Source organism: Martes martes (genome assembly GCF_963455335.1).
Source record: "Martes martes genome assembly, chromosome: 10".
Lineage (NCBI taxonomy): Eukaryota > Metazoa > Chordata > Mammalia > Carnivora > Mustelidae > Martes > Martes martes.
Genome location: NC_137898.1, coordinates 48,013,069 through 48,032,170, shown reverse-complemented (window position 1 = coordinate 48,032,170; position 19,102 = coordinate 48,013,069). Strand labels below are relative to the sequence as shown.

At 45.2% G+C, this 19,102-nt stretch overlaps 1 protein-coding gene across 1 annotated transcript in view; it reads left to right on the top strand.

Moving 5' to 3' along the window:
• The window catches only part of TEAD1 (TEA domain transcription factor 1), a 254,396-nt gene extending 235,551 nt beyond the window's left edge, over positions 1–18,845 (top strand). Inside the window, exons 11-13 of the mRNA XM_080815981.1 lie at positions 6,557–6,697; positions 11,062–11,214; positions 17,614–18,845. Coding sequence (XP_080672107.1) covers positions 6,557–6,697; positions 11,062–11,214; positions 17,614–17,727 — 408 coding nt within the window. The 3' untranslated portion in view covers positions 17,728–18,845. The remainder of the gene's footprint in view (positions 1–6,556; positions 6,698–11,061; positions 11,215–17,613) is intronic.
• Positions 18,846–19,102: the final 257 nt, after the last annotated feature.

Here is a 19,102-nt window from a genome sequence, read left to right as displayed (position 1 = left end):
TTACCTTTGCTCTGTGGGAGCTCAGAGAATGCGTTTCTTTCTGGGATGATCGTAACATCCTCAGCTGACAGATGATTATCTTTCCCATCAATACCTCCTCCTAGAAAATTCCCGGAGAACAGCTGTGATACGGTTGGATGGCTACATGATTTTTTTCCCTGTTCAAGAGTAATTGCCGAGCAGTTGTAGTAGCAAATTGGTTATTTACTGTCCGTTGAGAAGCCTTTTTAAAAACTAACCTGTTAAATTTGTACTAATAATTAAAGTTTCTCAACTGTTAAGGAAAGTAAGATAATGCAAAAACTATCAAAATGTGCATGGTCCTGGTGAGCCAGCCGTTCCACTCCGGGGAACACCCAGCAGAAATGCATGCACATGTTTATCAGAAGTCGACGCATGGATGTACGGAGTGGCACTCTTTTGGGGGTGGGGCAGAAGGAGGGGGGAAATTGGAAGCAACATCTGCCCCCAGCGTGGAGCCTGACGTAGGGCTTGATCTCACGACCTTGAGATCATGACCTGAGCCAAAACCAAGAGTCAGACGCTCAACTGACTGAGCCACCCAGGCGCCCTACAGAGTAGCATTCTTCATGATCTGTCCGATTTGGAAACATCACTAGTGCCCATCAGTAGTAGAATGCATAGATCCTGGTATTTTTCAGTCAATGGAACACTCTTCCGTAACAAGGATGAACGACCTACTCACAGCAGCGTAGGTGAATCATCACGCTGCAACGCTGAGCATATGAAACTGAAGAGGAAGGAGTCCCTACTCCGTGATTCCATTGATCTTACGTTCAAAACACTGGACAGAACTAACTTACAGTGTTTAGCCTCAGGATCACCCCAGGGAGGTATGGGGTGACCAAACTGGAAGAGAGCCTAGGTGGGAGGGCTTCTGTTTCATCATCTGGGCGCTGGTTACATGGGTGTGTTCACTTTATGAATATTAATCGAATTGCAAACTTGTGGCCTGTGCATTTCTCTGAATGCATGTCATTTAATTTAACATAAAAGAAAATTAACTTCCATAACTTCAGAACTCATCATTTGTTGCTCTAATTTCTGAGCAGGTGCTTGTAATGTGTACATTTTAATCGCTTCGTTGTTTTTTTTTTTTTTTTTTAAGATTAATTATTTGACAGAGATCACAAGTAGGCAGGGGGCAGGGGGGGAAGCAGCCTCCCTGCTGAGCAGAAAGCCTGATGCGGGACTCAATCCCAGGACCCTGAAACTATGACCTGAGCTGAAAGCAGAGGCTTAACCCACTGAGCCACTCAGGCACCCCTAATCGCTTCATTTTTGATACTTCCTGTCATTAAAACCACAGGTCATCCATTCCCGTTTAAGACTAATGAAAATGATTTGGGGAATTCTAAGGGACAGTGGTGAACTGAAGGTAAGACAGCAGCGATGGTCTGCCCGGTGCAGGCAGTAAGGACGTCCATGGTTCTTGGAGAAGTTTAGATGGCAAAGCTATCTAAAAATCGTTCTCATTTTTATTATCACCATGGGCCCACAGTTCCAGACAATGCCATTGACAAGATCCTCCTGAAAAGAAAAGATCTTGTTGACCCGAGTCCTGAACAGTTGGTGAAGTTAACATTTTTATTTCGTATATGCACATATATCCACTTCAGATTAGCACACTTCCGTTCCTTAGCCACTGTGTGTGTTACTCTTCAAAAACACACGTGGGCTTAGCCTTGGGTCTGTTCCTGGAGTCCCGGGAGCCACAACCCCTGAGCTTCCCGCAGTTAAACAGTATATGGGGGGATGCACCGTGGTGGCCCCGTCATTAGGAAGATGGGAAAACAGAGTTCAGGTTACTGCAATTCTGTCATTCTATTACTACTTCGGGAGTTTTTGTGTTTAAAGTTCAAAACCATGAAATAGAGCGCTGGTTATTACTGCAGATAATTTTGTCAAGTAGAGAAAAGAGGGTCTTAAAAATGAATCCGGTCTCATGGTGTCTACGCACTGTGCCACTGCCATGGGACAGCTGCTTTGGCCGCGTCGCTGAGGCCTGGAAACCCAGAGGGATGGGAGCGTGGAGGCTGGACATCTCCAGCAATTGCACTAACATCACATTACGGCAAATGCCATTCCTAAACTTCATTCACGTTTTCCGATTGTGTAGAGGGATGGATGATTTTGTCCATTTACTTCTGTGCTTGCTTCAGATTTTAAGTATCTGAGTTAGTTATCGTTGGTCGTGTCGCCGAAGTGAAGAAAGTAAAAAATGGAGCATTTGAACAAAGGGCGGAAAAGAAAGTGCTGTGCCTAGGGACCTGAGGCGCCGTTCTGAAGAAACCTACCTCTTGGTTCTATCACTGATGCAAGTGTGGCTGGGTTAGTTGAAAAGAAATAACCTGTTCTGTGGCCTACCCCGCTGACCCCTCACCCCGTGCTCCTTCCCGCCCCCGTCACACCAAAAACACCAGACTGCTTTTGACTGGTCACCAGGCTTGCAAAACAACTTGGTTGTGTCAAAAATAATGAGTTTGTTAGGGACACCTGGGTGGCTCAGTCGGTTAAGCATCTGCCTTTGTCTCAGGTCGTGATCCTGGGGTCCTGGGATTGAGTCCTGCATCAGGCTTCTTGCTCAGCGGGGAGCCTGCTTCTCCCTCAGCCTGCTGCTCCCCCTGCTTGTGTGTGCTCTCTCTCTCTCTCTGATGAATGAATAAAAATCTTAAAAAAAAAAAAAAATGAGGGGCACCTGGGTGGCTCAGTGGGTTAAACCTCTGCCTTTGGCTCAGGTCATGATCTCAGGTCCTGGGATCGAGCCCCGCATCGGGCTCTCTGCTCAGCAGGGAGCCTGCTTCCCCCTCCGTCTGCCTCTCTGCCTGCTTTGGCTCTCTCGTGCTCTCTGTCAAATAAATAAATAAAATCTTTAAAAATAAGTAAATAAAATTTAAAAAAATAAAAATAAATAATGAGTTTGTTAAAATAGTCACTGTTTGTTTATAGCCTTCTAAAGCCCTTTCAATGCTGGCAACTTTTTAAGTTTGAAAGAAAGGGAGAGGAATTTCTGGTGTACCTTTCCTGTTGCACCTAAACTCACTATATTATGCATCTGTGTTGAGAAGCACCGAAATGTTCATCAGTAGAGCACACAGGAATTATTTGAGGGTGCATCTGTGGCATGGGAGGGTATGCAGCCACTAAATGTGGGGCTGCCTACGGCTTTTCTTTTTAAAACTGATATTCGATATCAGTACTGTATGAGTTCTGGGATGTAGCTATATATATATATATATATATATGGAGAGAGGGAGAGAGAGATTTATATTTATATATTATATTTTAAAGTAAGGTTTCAGAGAGTGCTTTTTGTGCAAAAAAAGAGGGGATCTGTTATGCTTGTAGGTATAAATGCTAACAAACTCCGAAAGGGCACTTGGGAAACAGTTAACACGGATCACCAGTAGGGAGGTTAGCAAGTTTGGGGGTAGAAATAAAATGTACACTCTTTTTCCAGTTTGCCTTTGGGGGGGGGGCGCTTACCATGTGTGTGCTCTTGGTTTTTTAAGAAAAAACAAAAACTTATTGGTACAAGCTATACCGGAATTATAAGAGCATAAATCTCACTACTGAAAAGTACTTGAGCTGTTTCTCAGAGCCTGTGTTGTCAGCTGGTGGCAGAATGAAGCAAAAAAAAAGTGGTTCTTTTTTTTATAAAGATTTTATTTATTTATTTGGCAGACAGAGATCACAAGTAGGCAGAGAGGCAGGCAGAGAGAGAGGGAAGCAGGCTCCCTGTTGAGCAGAGAGCCCAATGCGGGGCTCAGTCCCAGGACCCTGAGATCATGACCTGAGCCGAAGGCAGAGGCTTAACCCACTGAGCCACCCAGGCGCCCCCGAAACAGTGGTTCTTGAAAGCCCACTTTTTTTTTTTTTTTTTTTTTTTAAGATTTATTTATTTCTTAGAGAGGAGCTGAGGGTGAGACGGGGCTCAGAGAGAGACAAGAGAGAGACTCTTAAGCAGACTCAGCGCTGAGCACGGAGCCTAACACAGGGCTCAGTGCCACGACCTTGAGCTCACCAGCTGAGCCGAAACCAAGAGTCAGGTGCTTAACTGACTCCGCCACCCGGGTGCCCATTGAAGGTCCACCCCCAGTACACGCCCAGTGGCGGCTGCCCTGGAAAGGTGGGTGTGATGCCGGGTCAGAGTTCCTGGGTGCCGAGGACCCACGGTAACTTTCTCCCCTGGCGGCTGGAGCTCAGCAGACCCCAGGGAGCGCAGGTGCAGACCGCAGTCAGGCTCGGACTCACCACTGCTTGCTACTCTGCTCTTCACGGAGCTGACCTCAAACCCTTGAATGTGAGAAATATGTCCACCTGGGTATTTTTATTTATTTAGAATTTGTGCCCCATATAATTCCCAAATGCAGAATGTGAGGGAGTGACTCCCTTTACGGGCAATAGAAAAGTGGACAAGGACAAGTAAAAGCAGATCGTAAGCCAGTAAAAGGAGCCCTACACTGGTTGTTAGTAGCTATTAGAAATACCTTGGGATAGGTAATTACTGTAGTTGGGCACTGAATTTAGCTTTGAATTTCTTGGCATGAAGAGGAAAAGGGGGAATATAAAGCCTATGGTTCTTTTTATTTGAAGCCAGAAAATAGGAAGTTTTGCCTCGGGAAAGGGACATTTTCTTGATACTCAATTCAAGAAGGAAATTCAGGTGCCGACCCTTATTACAGATACATCTAGGATGACTCAGGCCTACCTAGCGGCTAGTGCACGGCAAGGTTTTAAGATCAGCTGGTCGAATGTTCCAGACAATCGTGTGGCGGGTCCCCCGTCCCTCTCCAGTCCCCACAGCCCTTGTCCAGACTGCACCGTCAACCTTCTGATCTGTCCCTTGTCTGTGCTTTCACTCTTTCAGAGTTGTCTCCGTGCCATGCCCACGTTTCTCTTAGGAACACAGATCCAGCCATAACCTGTCACTGGGCCCCTCCTGTGCCCTTAAAGCTCCTTGGTTTTAGGATCTAAGACCCAAACCCTCCTGCCACCCTCTCTCCCCTGCTCCCTCGATTCCAGCCTTTTCTTGGCCTGGTTTCTGGCTGTGTGCCCTTTGTGCACACTCAGGGCACATCCACCTGCCTCGGTCAGTGCTTCTTCCTTTGGATCTGAGCTGCCTCATCCTTGGAAACTACCTGAACCCTGAGGTTGGTTCGCGTGGCCCTCTGTGCCTCTTTCAGGAGTGCCCGTCCGTATGGTGATGTCTTTCCCACTCAGTTGCAAGCCCTCGGCGGTAAGGACTGGCCCAGGTCTTGCTGACTCTGACCCCTGGCCCCACACCCAGTGCCTCATGGGGAAGAGCAGGTCAGGAGGTACTGGAGAGGAGGGAACCATCCATCAGTGGTCCGGCCACTGCAGTGGACACCACACCACATTGAGACATCTGCCCCTGAAACACAGCTCCGATCACATCACCTCCTTGTGCCAGAACTTTCTAAGGGTCCCTGTTTCCTGCAGCGTGCGATCCACACCCCTTTTTCAGCCCTTCACGACTCGAGTCCTGGCTGCATTTCCAAACTCACTTTTCCCAGTGGCCTTAGTCCTTGCAGAAGGAGGCAAGCGAGGTCCCTTCTGCCCCCAGTGTCTCCTCAGCCCATCTCTGCACATCATAACCATCCCATAAGTGATACCCCTGGCTCAAAGTCATGCCTTCCATTGTCTGGACTCTGAGCACCTTTGACATGGTACTATTTCTGTCTCTTACAACTATTTTATGTACACAGCTCCAGCCTGTAGTTCTGTATAGTGTCTAGCATGAACCTCACATAGTAGGTAATCATCAAATACCTTAAATGAGTGGGCAATAGTAATTATTTAGCATCTTTATAAACCAGTCTTTTCTAGGAACCATTTCCCTTCTGGATGCTGTAATTTGTAATAAAGTTTGTTTTCGAATCTATTAATAAGTGGCCAGTCAGCTATAGATCTGTTCTTTTAAATGTATCTACAGATTAGGGTGCCTGGGGGGCCCAGTCAGGTGAGCGTCCGACTCTTGATTTCGGCTCAGGTTGTGATCTCAGGGTCCTGGGATTGAGCCCAGTGTCAGGCTCTGTGCTCATCTCGGAGTCTGCTTGAGAGTCTCTCCCCCTCCCTCCACTCTTCTCCCCCACCCTCTCAAATAAATAAATAAATAAATAAATAAAATCTTTAAGTATATCTGCAGATTAGTGACTGTGCAGTCCATTCTGCACTCTTTTCTGCACACATCTCAGAGGCCTCACGGATCTTTATAACAAGCGTACAGTACTAGTCTACATTGAACACAAGAAAGCAAATTGAAATAGATGTGTGTCGCTTGGCCTTTGAGCCAGGGCGACTGCTGGAGTTAGCAAGCTCTTCGAAAAGTGACCCAGCAGGCCATGGAACTTGTTTCTGGATGAGCATCACCTCCTCACCTCCTCGAGCCACACCCGCCCTCCACTCAGCCCGAGCGGTCAGAGGTTTCCCAGCCTTCCGGTCCCCAGTCCTGCTTGTTGCCATGCCTCTGGCCATGAGAGGATAACCCCCACCTCCGTTTCCTTCCCAACAGGCCGACCTAAACTGCAGTATTCAGGACGATGCCGGGGCTTTTTACGGTGTAACCAGTCAGTATGAGAGTTCTGAAAATATGACAGTCACCTGTTCCACCAAAGTGTGCTCCTTTGGGAAGCAAGTAGTAGAAAAAGTAGAGGTAAGTAGGCATCTGTCCAGCGGAATCTTCATTCAAGGGCAGACTGTTGCTTCCTGTCGGCTTGACTTTGGGGCGGAGAGTTTTACTTTCTCTGGCATCTGCTCCTCTCCCTTTCTCCCACCTCTTTCCCCTGTTATCTCTAAAAAGACAGAACGATCTGAAAGCACCTGGAAGAAGGTGGGGAGAGGACGGTCTACGCCAGCCCTCCCTGACCGCGGTTGCCTGCCTTGTGTGGCCAGCAGCATTCAGTCCCGCCTGGGGTGTCGGGTGTGGGGGTAGTGTGGAAGCAGGGGCAGACAGGCCCTGCCATCCATCGGATGGTGTCCTTCCCACCCCCAGGTCCCAAGGGCACTTCTAGGCGTTGTAGGTAACAACTGGCGTGGAAATCAGCCAATCAGCCACCTGCCTTCTGTAAGGCTCAGACATCTCACGTGGTGGTGGTGCTTTTGCCCTTTGCACTCCTTTAATCCTTTTAAACAGATGACAGCACATACTGGGTCACATACCTGTTTACAGCTTTTTATATTTCATGGACTTCCTCCCTGTCAAAAAAGTACGTTCTTTTTACCAGGGGGGGTTGCTTTGTGTGACTGATGTCTTACAGTTGACATTCCACGTAAAGTTGAATTTTTCAGTGTCTTCTGCCCGTCCTCGAGTCGATCCACGTGCAGAGAGCAGCTTTGGTTCACGGTGGTCCTGGAGCTCGCAGGTCCCAGAGCCTAGGCCGAGTGCGGCAGACTTCATGCCAGGGCACGGGAGAGAGCGGAGGCGATGGGCAGGAGAGTGGGAGCGAGCATGGGGGCTTTAAGACTTGGAGCCGAACAGTGAGGACCTGGGATGCTGTGGCCCTTGTAGCTTCCTGAGCACAGACTGGGCCTCCCTAGAATGGTGTTGAGGGGGTGACAGTTAGCCAGAGAGGATAGAAGAGAGTTGACTAGATGGTTGACGGGACCCAGGGCATCCTGGGCTTCCACTGAAATGGTAGCAGGGGGAATCCAGTAAGATATTCTGAATAGAACTTAGAAACTCACTGGATATTAAAAATCCACAAGGAAGAAGAGTCAGAGGTCCCACGTTTTGTGTTTGCAAGGACAGTGCTGCCACCAACAGAGATAAGAAAGGAGGGTGCTCAAGAGCACACAGTCGGGATGATTCCAGATGCAAGATGAGAATTTGGAAGACAGGTGAAGCCTGAGAATACTGATGGGAAATCCTGAGCATTCAGGATCATTGAGACGTTGGAGATGGAGAACTAGGTACGGAGAGGGAATAGCAGCACAGAATAAGGGTTTAAATTTGGGGAGCAGTAGCCGGCCCTGGGGTGAGCAGAAGGGAGACAGCAGCAGAGGACAAAAATGGATGTGAGAGGAGGGGAGCCAGCTCAGTGCATGTCTGGGAAGCCCAAGGAGAGGGTAGGCGAGAAGGTGGCCATGTAATCATTGACAGGCCCAGGAGGCCTGCAGCCCAGATGACCTCCCAGATCCTTGGAGGAGGAGGGAGCACAGTTACCACTCAGTGGTTGGGAATGTAGAATGTTCCAGGTCTGCATGACTGCTGGGTAGCCCCATTGTCAGGCCTCGCCTGAGGTGGACCTCCTGCCTGGACAAGACAAACCGGACAAGTTACTCAGTGTCCCGGATTCTAAATTCTCCCCTCCGCCCCCCGACCTGTCGTGTCCTCCAGTAACAGACCCAAAGTCTTCTCTAAGTTCAGGGAGCAGGAAAAGGTTGCCTTTGGCTGATGAAGGCCCAGGAATTTTCATGGAGAAGGTGGTGTGAATGTGGCAGGTGGAGTTTTATAAGCTTTTAATTTACTTAGAATGTACTTCCCCGTTTGGTGTGAGATGGGCGTCTGCTACCGTTTTCTTCCAAGTACACAAGCGTTTGTGTCAAAACCATTTATTAAGTGATTCATCCTTTTCCCACTGAGTAGATCTGAGATCTCTCTCCTTTAAGTCACCGCATATCTTGGGAGCCATTCCTGAGGTCTCCCTGATTCCCCCCCTCTGTATATCTCAACAGCGTCCCAGTGCCATGTTGATTTGATTACAGTGGCTTTAAGCACATTCCTCTGCTGGCGCAAGTCAATCTGGCTGTTGTTTTCCGTATATTTTCTAGGCTAGTAAACAGCATTTATTCATCCAAAAAAATGAGATCACTTAAAAAAAAAAAACGGTAAAGAAAACCAAAAGCCTCGCTTGATCCATCTAATTGTAATTGTACTAGATTTAGACATTATTTGGGGATAAATTGATACATTACCGATACTAAATGTTTCCAGTTGAGAACCTGTTTGCATTTCTATCTCATTTATCTTAATAAGATTTTATAGTTTTCACGTATAGGTTTAACCCTTTTTTGTTAAATATATTCCTAAATAGTATATATTCGTTAATGCAATTTCCCATTTCTGGGTTTTAATTACAGAAAGAGACGAAAGCTCTTGGTTTTTGCTTATCTATGTTTTATCTGGCCATCTTGCCATATTCTCTGTTTATCTCCAGTGGTTTTTTTCTCCCCCTAGATTCTTGGATTTTCTATGTGTATGGTCATAGCAGCCGCAAAAACAGAAGGCTTTATTTTATCTCCTCTTTTCCAGTGTTTTTGCCACCTTTTCTGTTTTGGTTATTTTCTCGCCTTCTTTCCATTTGCTAAAACCTCCAACGTTGTCATAAAAAGAAGTAGGACGGTGAGTGGTGACTGCTGCCCATAGAGTTGTTTTTGGTGTTTTACCATTTCGGGTTATATACGTTCACTGTTGGATTGTATGAATGGTCTTTATTTTGTATTTAGGTGCTTTCTTTCTCTTCCTGTTGTACCTAGGGTTTTTATTAGTAACAGCTGCAGTATTTTATCAAATGCCTTTACAGCATCTCATATGATTTTTCTCCAAGTTGTGGGCATCATGAGTTCGTACCCGTCCCGTGTACGAGCCACCACAATATTCCTGAAGAAAGTCCTGCTTTGGACACGGTGACTCTTATCTTGGCTGTTCTACATAAGATTTTAGCATCTCCTAAGTGATACTAAGACGCTCCTCTTTCTAATCTCTTTATGTCCATCAGTTTCATAAAAAGAATTGGGACACCCTGTGGCTTGGCATTGTTTGCATAACAATAAGAGTAATTATTCTTTTAGATTTGCATAAAACTCAGCAGTGAAACAATTTGGTCTTTGTATCTTTCTCCGTGGTGAGTCTCTGAACAATTCTTCTGTCACCTCCACCATAACGGACCTACTGGAGTTTTCTCCTTTGTGGTTCAGTATTAGTAATTCATACTTTGCTGGGAAGTCATCCTCTCCTCTAGGCTTTTTCGCCTTACAGTTACATGAGGTAACCTTTTACAGATCTTCCAATCTCTCCCCTAATTGTGGTTTTGTCTCTTTTCTCTGTTAAGCTTGTGAAGGCTTGATTTTGTTTTGACTTTTTAAAGAAACCAGTTTTTTAATTTATTCTGCCCACATTTTTTATCTCTGTTAACATCTATTTGAGCTTTTATCTTTATTAATTTCCTATTTCTGGTTTCCTTTGGTTTCTTTGTGGCTTGGGTTTATTTTGTGGGTTTTTTGTTGTTGTTTCATTTTTTTTTTCTTAAATTTCAGACATGGTTTAGTTCTATAATTTTTTACCTTTAATTGTGAACTCATGAAGCTGCTTCATTAAGTTTCTTCCAAGTAGAGCTTCATCGGGTTCCCTAAGTTTTGATGTCAAGTGTTTCCCTTTTCATTACTCTTGAGATAGTTTGTAATTTCCTTTTTAATTCTTCTTTGATCCAAGACTGTCTAGGGATGTGTCTCTTATTTCTGAGTGTTTCCGTGGGATCTTCCATACCCGTATTTTCTTTCCTTTCCATGTTTATTAAAGACATAAATAACTCACAGTCAGGAGCTCGTGATCAGTGTGAAGTAGTTTTTCCTGAGGTAGAGAAATTAGCTGCCAAGGTTGTTGGTCTGTGAGGCCTTATAACAGTGGGGGAGGGTTTTCTCTGGGCTCTTTGAAGAGTTGTAATTGGCTGGGACTTGCTCCCCCAGATGTCCAGGCAGAAAATCACTAAGTAGGTGATTGTATTTCTTTCTGACCTTTGCTTTCTTTTCTTTCTGACCTAGACAACCCTTCTCTAAAGCTATCCTGTTTCCGCTGTTTTTTTTTAAAGTTTCCAGAAAAGTAATGGATTTCTGAGTATGGCATTAAGTTTGGAGATAGGATTTCTTTTAAAATAAGGACACTGTGTAACTAGTACAGCGCCTAGCAGATGACTCCTGTTGGAAAAGGAAAAGAAAAATGCTTTTGAAGGCAGTAACAGCGTTTTCGTGTATCTTGACGTCCAAAGTGTAAACGTGCTCAACTCCTTTCTCCCCTCACAGACGGAGTATGCAAGGTTTGAGAACGGCCGATTTGTGTACCGAATAAACCGCTCCCCAATGTGTGAATATATGATAAACTTCATCCACAAGCTCAAACACTTACCAGAGAAATACATGATGAACAGTGTTTTGGAAAACTTCACAATCTTATTGGTAACTGTTTTGCCTCTTTCTTCTTGTGGCTGACGCAGTCCGACGCTGGAGGGGAAGGGGGCAGGAAGGTGGCGGGGTGTAGGGGTGCTGAGCAGGCTGTGGGAAGGTCACCATTTGAATCCACAGCACCCAGGGCAAAAGCTCAGGCTCTGCTTGGGCTCAAGTCTCTAGAAGAGACAGGGTCTCATCTGGCGAGGCTAATAAGCTCTTTGAAGTTCAGGAAAACTGGAATTCAAGTGGGTAAATTCAGCTTCATGTTAGAAAGGCGTGGGGGACTTCTTAAAATACTTTAAAACTTTTAAAAGCCTGACACCAAGGCTGCATCCTAGATCGACGAAATCAGGACCTCTGAGGAGAGAAGCCAGGCGTGAATACTTACCGTTCCCTAGGTCATTCCAGCGTCAGTTCCGCGTGAGTCCCAGCCGCAGAGTAGGCAGATTGCAGATGAGACAAAAATTGAATCAGTGGGTTCGTACTTCAAATACACCATGACTCATTTCACGAAGGATTACAAGGCCTTCTAAGAAGTAATGCACATTAAGATAGCAAAATACAAACCCCCGGCACCACAAGAAAAGGAAATTAGAATGTCATGTCATAGTCCCCATAGGCTGAAGAGTATGGTCAAAGCTTGGACAGCTACAGGGAAAGTAAAAGCAGCGGTTGGTGCCCAGAGTCCATGATGGGAAAAGTTTCCTGTGCCCCTGGTCAGTGCTGGAGAGTAGGGGAGAATCCCCTCATGTTTAACTTTAAAACAAATTTCTCATTGGGGCTCCATTTGGATACTTGGGAAGAAGGTTATAAGAACAGCGATGTCCTCAAAAATCTGCCTACAAAATATACAGTAAGAGGTTTCATTAGGCTCATTTTTGAAAAAAAAAAAAATATTCCTTGACTTAAGCAAAGGAAAAATGCCAAAACAAAACTTAGAAACAGGTTTGCTAAAAGGGGCACAAGACAGTATCATGGTCACATACTCAGCCCTCTGAAGCCCTGCTTTGTTACGCTGTTACTAGGATTAAGAACTAGAATATTTAGAGCAGAAGTTCTTTACCCAGAGGTTTTGGACCCATGGTGACTAGAGTTCACCATCAGTGGTGTGCTACTTTAAAAAAAAAAAAAAACAAGCAAAAAAAAACCCCAACTACCCCCACCCTCCCCCCAAAACCCTGATTTATTAGCATTTGCCCATTTCCATGGTATAAATACATCCTCCATGGTCAATTTCAAGGTACCAGTGGGCTGTCTGGCTCATAAAATTCCCTTGTATTTAACTTTCCAGAGCCAGAGGGACCCAGTTTCCTCACAATAGTATAAAAACTGAATAAACAAAACTTTAAAAAATTAAAATCCTTCTGCATATCAGATTCACACAGGAAGCTTTTTTTTTTTTTAAAGATTTTATTATTTATTTGTCAGAGCACAAGCAGGCAAAGTGGCAGGCAGAGACAGAGAGAGAAGCAGGTTCCCCACTGAGCAGAGAGCCCGATGCGGGACTCAATCCCAGGACCCTGGGATCATGACCTGAGCCAAAGGTAGCGGCTTAGCCAACTGAACCACCCAGGCATCCCCACACAGGAAGCTTTTAAAAATTCTGGGGGGTGGGGGTGGGGCCCACCCAGCATCGCCATTCTTGTTTTATTTTAATGACTCCCCGGGTAGTTGAGACCAGCAGCTCGGGGGGGCAATGAGCTACAGGGAGTCTCAAGTCCACAGACACGTGATGGGCATACAGTTGGCTGACAGATAATTTTGCGTGTAATTTTCATTTATTCCTGAGAGAGAATCCCGGTGGATTCTCTGGCGTGTCCATAGGAGACTAGCAATCTGGGGGAAACTTTGGAAAACCTGTTCTTTACCAAGAACAGGTTATTGTTTAGTTTGTTAGTATTGTTTACCAAGAATGTTATTGATTAGTATCCTGTTCTGTGATGGTTGTTAGTGAAAACGGAGCAGATCCCAGTTTGGGGTGCTGGCGGGTCCCTGACCTACAGCTGGTTTCTGTTGCTAGTTAGGAACAGGGGACTTTGTGCTCAGATGGACAGAAGGTGAGTGTGTCATACCTTGGTGTGGCCAGTTAATAGCCTTAGGAATTCACCCAAACTCTCTGAGCGAATGGCCAGCCCATCTCTCTTGGAAGCAGTCTTAGCTGTCCTTACAAACCAGTTCTGAGTCTGTGTCAGCATTTTAAGGACTATGCCCTCCGTCCCTACCCCTACCTCACAGAGCACAGCTGAGGAAAAGAAGGCCGGGAAGAAATTGAAAGCATCTATTTAGCCACGAAACCCATGAGACCGAATCAGTAGTTCTCCTTCGAACATGCCGACTTCAAGCAGCCTGGATATCCAGAACGAGCATTACCTTAATTCCAGAATTTATCATTAAGCAACAAGAAAAATTCCTTTGCTGTGATGAATTAGTAGCTCTCAGTAAATATTTGCTAGAAATTTAGCGTTTAGAAAAGCTGAAATTATACCAGCACTCCTGGATTATGGAAAGAAATCAACTCGTTGATAAAGGAAAGAGAGTACTTTTCAGCTCTTCCTCGGGGGCGACAGGAGGAGATGTAGGAACACAGCCAGGATGGCAGCTACTGGACGTAGTCGCAGGCATTTTACTAGGTATTGGATTACAAAGCCTGTGTCAGCAAAACCAGTTCCAGACCCTGCTGGCTGGTGAGCTAAAGTCTTTGATTTCAACAGGATGATACAGAAATTGAGGTGAACCTGTAAATGCCGGGCCTGAGTGACAATATCCAGACAGACTGAGGAAGACGGTCACTGAATTACAGGCCAGGTGTTCCCCATTGTCTTTGGAGTTGCATTCAGACATACATACATACAGGTTGCTAGAAACATTTTTTTCTTTCCTCCTTTTGAATCTTAATCATGAAGTCTAGGACATATTTGGGGCGCCTGGCTGGCTCAGTTGGTAGAGCAGGGAACTCTTGATCTCAGGGTCACAAGTTCAAGCCCCATGCTAGGCCTGGAGCCTAAAAAAAAAAAAAGATAAATAGAACATAGTCTTTCCTAGAGAGTTTTGCAAGACGGTAAGGCAGATCGTGGAGGCTCCAGGCACAGTGCTAAATCTTTTGTAAATGTGATATTATGAAATTCTCACTGCAGACTATGAGATCATATTTATTCCCATTTTATGGATAAGGAATATTGGGCCTCCCTGAGGTCACAGAGCTGGTGACAGACATAAATGAAGACTTAAAAGGATAGGAAAGCTACTTTGCAGCTATTTCATTATCACACAGTCAGAAGACTGGGGTTTAAGATACAACTCTGCTTAATGACATTGGTTTGGATAAGTCGCTGAACATCTCTAAACTCAGTTCCCTCCTCCACTTATAAACAAAATGCTCTCATCTAGACACCCCACCTCAGAGGTTGTTGAGAATATTTGCTTTCTTTCAGCTAAACTGTGAAGAGATTATAATCGCTGTCAGAGTGCAGTGCAGGCAAAACAGTGCCTATTCCAGAGAAAATCTTGACCTGCTCCAGGGAAAGAGGCAGGTGAAGAAGTCATTACAGTACATTCATACAATGCTTGCCTGTGATATCCTTGGGAAACAGAGACCTGGGCGTAAAGAGTATTGAACGGGGCATCCTCAGGCATGTAAACAGCCGGTGCTTAAGTTGCCTTGATGGATAAACAGACAACTTTCAGATTTACCAAGAAAAGCGCTGTCTCATGGGTGTGTACTCACATATCAGGGGCTGGGATGTAAACTAGATGGGGGTGGGGGGCAGCCATCTTGGAAGCGCCTGAGGGACGCAGGCGCTCCTCAAGCAGTCGCAAAATGGATGTAAACCACACGGAGGCTGGTGGCTGGCAGAGGGCAGTACATGGTGCCCAGAGAGCGGATGCCAGGAGTATTTGACCTGAGGAGGGAGGTCAGAGAAGGCTTCCCTCAGGCAGAGATAGAGGAGGCATCCCTGTCTGATGACTGGGCAAAGAGGGTAGAGAAAAGTGTACCACAGGTGGGCGGGCGGGTGGGAGGACTAGAAATAGGCTGGTGTGGCTGGTGTGGAAAAAGAGAGAGGAAAGCAAGGAGCAGGGAGCTGGGTGGGTAGGAACAGCCAGATGGGGCTGGAGCTCCTGGGCCTTGCAGGCTGGAGAGTTTGGAAGTTGAATACAGGCCATGGGGGTTGTTAAGCAAGAGGGCATTCTTGTCAGAGTTGTATTGTTCACAGGGTCGTTGTGGTTGCTGTGTACCGGGAGTAGGATGGGGCAGGGTGGCTCCTGGTGGGGGAGGCCAGGTGCTTTGCTGGTACCCTGGGCCATGGCGGTGGGGGAGGGGATGGGATCAAGGACTGTTCCGGAGGTAAAAGCAGCAGGATGTGGCATTTCTTTTTTATTTTATTTTTTTTAAAGATTTTATTTATTTAATTTGTCAGGGACACAGCGAGAGAGAAGACACAAGCAGGGGGGTGGGAGAGGGAGAAGCAGACTCCCGCTAAGCAGGGAGCCCGATGTGGGGCTCGATCCCAGGACTCTGGGATCATGACCTGAGCTGAAGGCAGACAACTGAGCCACCCAGGCGCCCCAGGGCATGGCATTTCTTTGCATGTAGGTACAGAGAGATTTCTAGGACGGAAGGCCTGCACACTTGGAGTCTTCTATGTGTGAGGGAAGGGGCAGGAAGTAAGACTAGGAAGGAAGGAGGTGGGAACCAGTATTCAGTCAAATCTTTATTACCCAGGAGAAAAAAAAGGTGGATAATCTATTACTGTGTCCATTCATTTGTCTAGAGCAGCATGGCTTCATGGTTAGGGAAAAAGGTCTTCGAAGTCAGAGTTACGTTTCTTCGGTGACAGTTGTGTACCCTTTGGGCCACTCCCTGGCCTCACCTGCTGTCAGGGGGAGGTGACCGGGCACCCAGTCATGAAGTTGTGCTATTACACCAGACACTGTGTGTGAAGGAGTTCTTACCGAGCAGGTGTACGCTACATAGTTAATGTATGTTGACTATTATGTCACTCGTCATTCCTTCCACACATTTTTTTTTAAGATTTTTTTTTTTAATTTATTTGACAGACAGAGATCACAGGTAAACAGAGAGGCAGGCAGAGAGAGAGGAGGAAGCAGGCCCCCTGCTGAGCAGAGAGCCCGTGGGGCTCAATCCCAGTACCCTGGGATCATGACCTGAGCCGAAGGCAGAGGCTTGAACCCACTGAGCCACCCAGGCTCTTCCACTTCCACACATTTTTATTAAACAACTGTTGTGTGCCAAGCTAGTTGCTAGGAAACACGGTTCCCGTTTTTCAGAAACTTAAGAGCCCACTGAATGACATGGTTGTTAAAAAAAACAAAAACACAAATCTAGGTGTACTTACAGACTGTACTGTGTGCCCTGATGGGACAGTTACAAACGTGTGAGTTTGTATTCTTCAGTCAGGGGCCATACCCTCGGATGCCTTGAGGCTAAGGGAAACGGAATGGGTGAAGCGGTCCACAGTGGGGGGTGGGGGGGAGTAACACGCTGGACTAGGCCCTCAGATTCACAGTGTTTGAAGACACGGAGCTGTCTTCAGACAAAACACACACACAACAGCATCACTGAAACTGTGGGGAAGTGGGCTAGATTTGCTTTTTTTGGAAAGTCCCTTCTGAGAACGGCTCTGGGAAGCAGGCAGGGTCCAGTGGGGAGGGGCCACAGGGACCTGGGTCAGATCTGGTCACTCAAGGGAAGAACGCAGGCTAAGGCTACGGGCACGAGGAGGAGAGAGCTGGAGTCCAGTGACTTGAACCAGGAGGGGAAGCAGATGAATGTTTCAGAGTACGTTTCGAAAGGTAAAGCCTGTGTGCATGGAAAGAGGGATCATTTGATGTGATTCTACCACTGTGCCTTACTCAGCGTCTACGGTACTGAGTCCCAGCACAGCCGGTTAACAGTGCTGAACTAGTATTCGTGGGGCTCGCGTCTCTCGTGGGTTGTTGTGAAACAAATCTAGTAAAAGTTTAAGAATAAGACAGGAAGCAATTCCTAGGGTAAACTATTGTCTAGTGGGACAGGATTCTAGAAAATGGTCTTTGTTGTAAAGAAATCAACCCTCCCAAAAAACCCGAACTAATTCTTATGGGCTCAAATTAGGGGTGAGACCCTGTCCGTAAGGTATGTCTTATACATGGTAAATACATCATAACTAAGTTCAGCTAGGATTCAGCTAGGATTCAAGTCAGACCCCTAATTATCCTGAGTTGATGCTGGAGGGGGCAGCGTGAGGCTGGGACATGTGCAGTAGTCTCCCTGCTGAACTTGAGACCGTCCCTCTCCAAGCAAACCCTAGTTGCCATGGCACAGATGGACTGTGTTTGCATATGTGGGGGTTTTTCTCTCCCTCTATGTGTCTGTATATATAAGTATATACTTTTTCTTTTTTTTAACAGGTGGTAACAAACAGGGATACACAAGAAACTCTCCTGTGCATGGCCTGTGTATTTGAAGTTTCAAATAGTGAACATGGAGCACAACATCATATTTACAGGCTTGTAAAGGACTGAACATGGTTATTTATATATATAGATATCTGTATATACACACACACACACACGTGCACACACACACACACACTCTCCATTATTGAATGACTGACTGTAAACCTCACCACACAGGAGGGTGCCCTGGCCCTGAGGTCACCCTGACTTTTCTAAATCCTGTTTGAGTGAAGTCATTATTTTTTTTTCATGTGTTCATACTATCATTGTAGCTGTGAAGTTCTGGTACAGTTGTAAAAAGAGAAATCTGAGTGGTTTCTATGTGTTCTTCACATCCGCAGCCCACAATTCCTCTGGAAAGGTGAACCTTAAGAACCCGGGTCTCTGTCTGCAGAGACCTGTCTCTAATTGTGGTAGGAAAAAAAAAAATTGAGACAGAACATTTGCCATGGGGCATTTACAGCCTTTATACAAATGTATTTAGTTCTGGTTTTGTTTTGTTTTTTTCCAACATAAAATTCTTGTTTTAAGATACAAGTAAAATTAATCTTTAAATATAAATGTAAATTAGTTCACAAAACTAAGAATCTTTAGACTTATCTTTGTAACTAATTAGGGTGGAAGTTATGAAAGAATGTAATTCACTAAATTATTTTTTAAATGAAACTTTTCTTTCTTTTTGAAGCCAAATGTTAAAATATAGCCTTAAATGCTTGGTAGAAATATTCTAATGAGACAAATTTGTACTTTTTTTTTTTTCTCAAGGTGAAAACTAATCTCTTAATCCATTAAACTCTTGAACAGGTATTACAAAGGAAGAAAACTTCACCCCTTATCCTTAACATATATAGTATATTTAAAAAATATAAAATTGTATTGTACTAATGTGATGATTATTTAATGAAAAAAAAAGGATGGCTCTTTTTGCAATAAGTAGATAAATACTGAAAACCTAAACGTACAAATGTTTATAGTCTTGTGTGTGCAGTTATATTTTATATGGACAACCAAATTTTTTACCAAGATGAGTAAATGTTTGAATCACTGAAATTTAATAACAAAAATTGAAAATTGGCATGAATACTGCACTGTGAGCTGCAAAGTAGAGAAAAATCCTGTGGCTGGGAGAAATTTCACCAACCAAACAAGAAAAAGGCTCATCAGTTTTAGCATCTCTGCTCCCCAGAAAATTGCAAGCATCCTTTCCAGCCTGTGGATACATTCTTTCTGGTGAACCAGTGTGCATAGTAACCTGCCATAATGTGTGTGTCCGTGTGTGTTTGTGTACACATCCACACATATACACATACAGTTATCAGACATATTTATTGAACATCTCTTTAATGTCACCGGTTTCCTAGGTGCTGATACGTACGTGTACACGTATATTTCAGTCATGTCCCTAGATCTAGATACCTTCTCAGAGGACATCCGTTTCCTC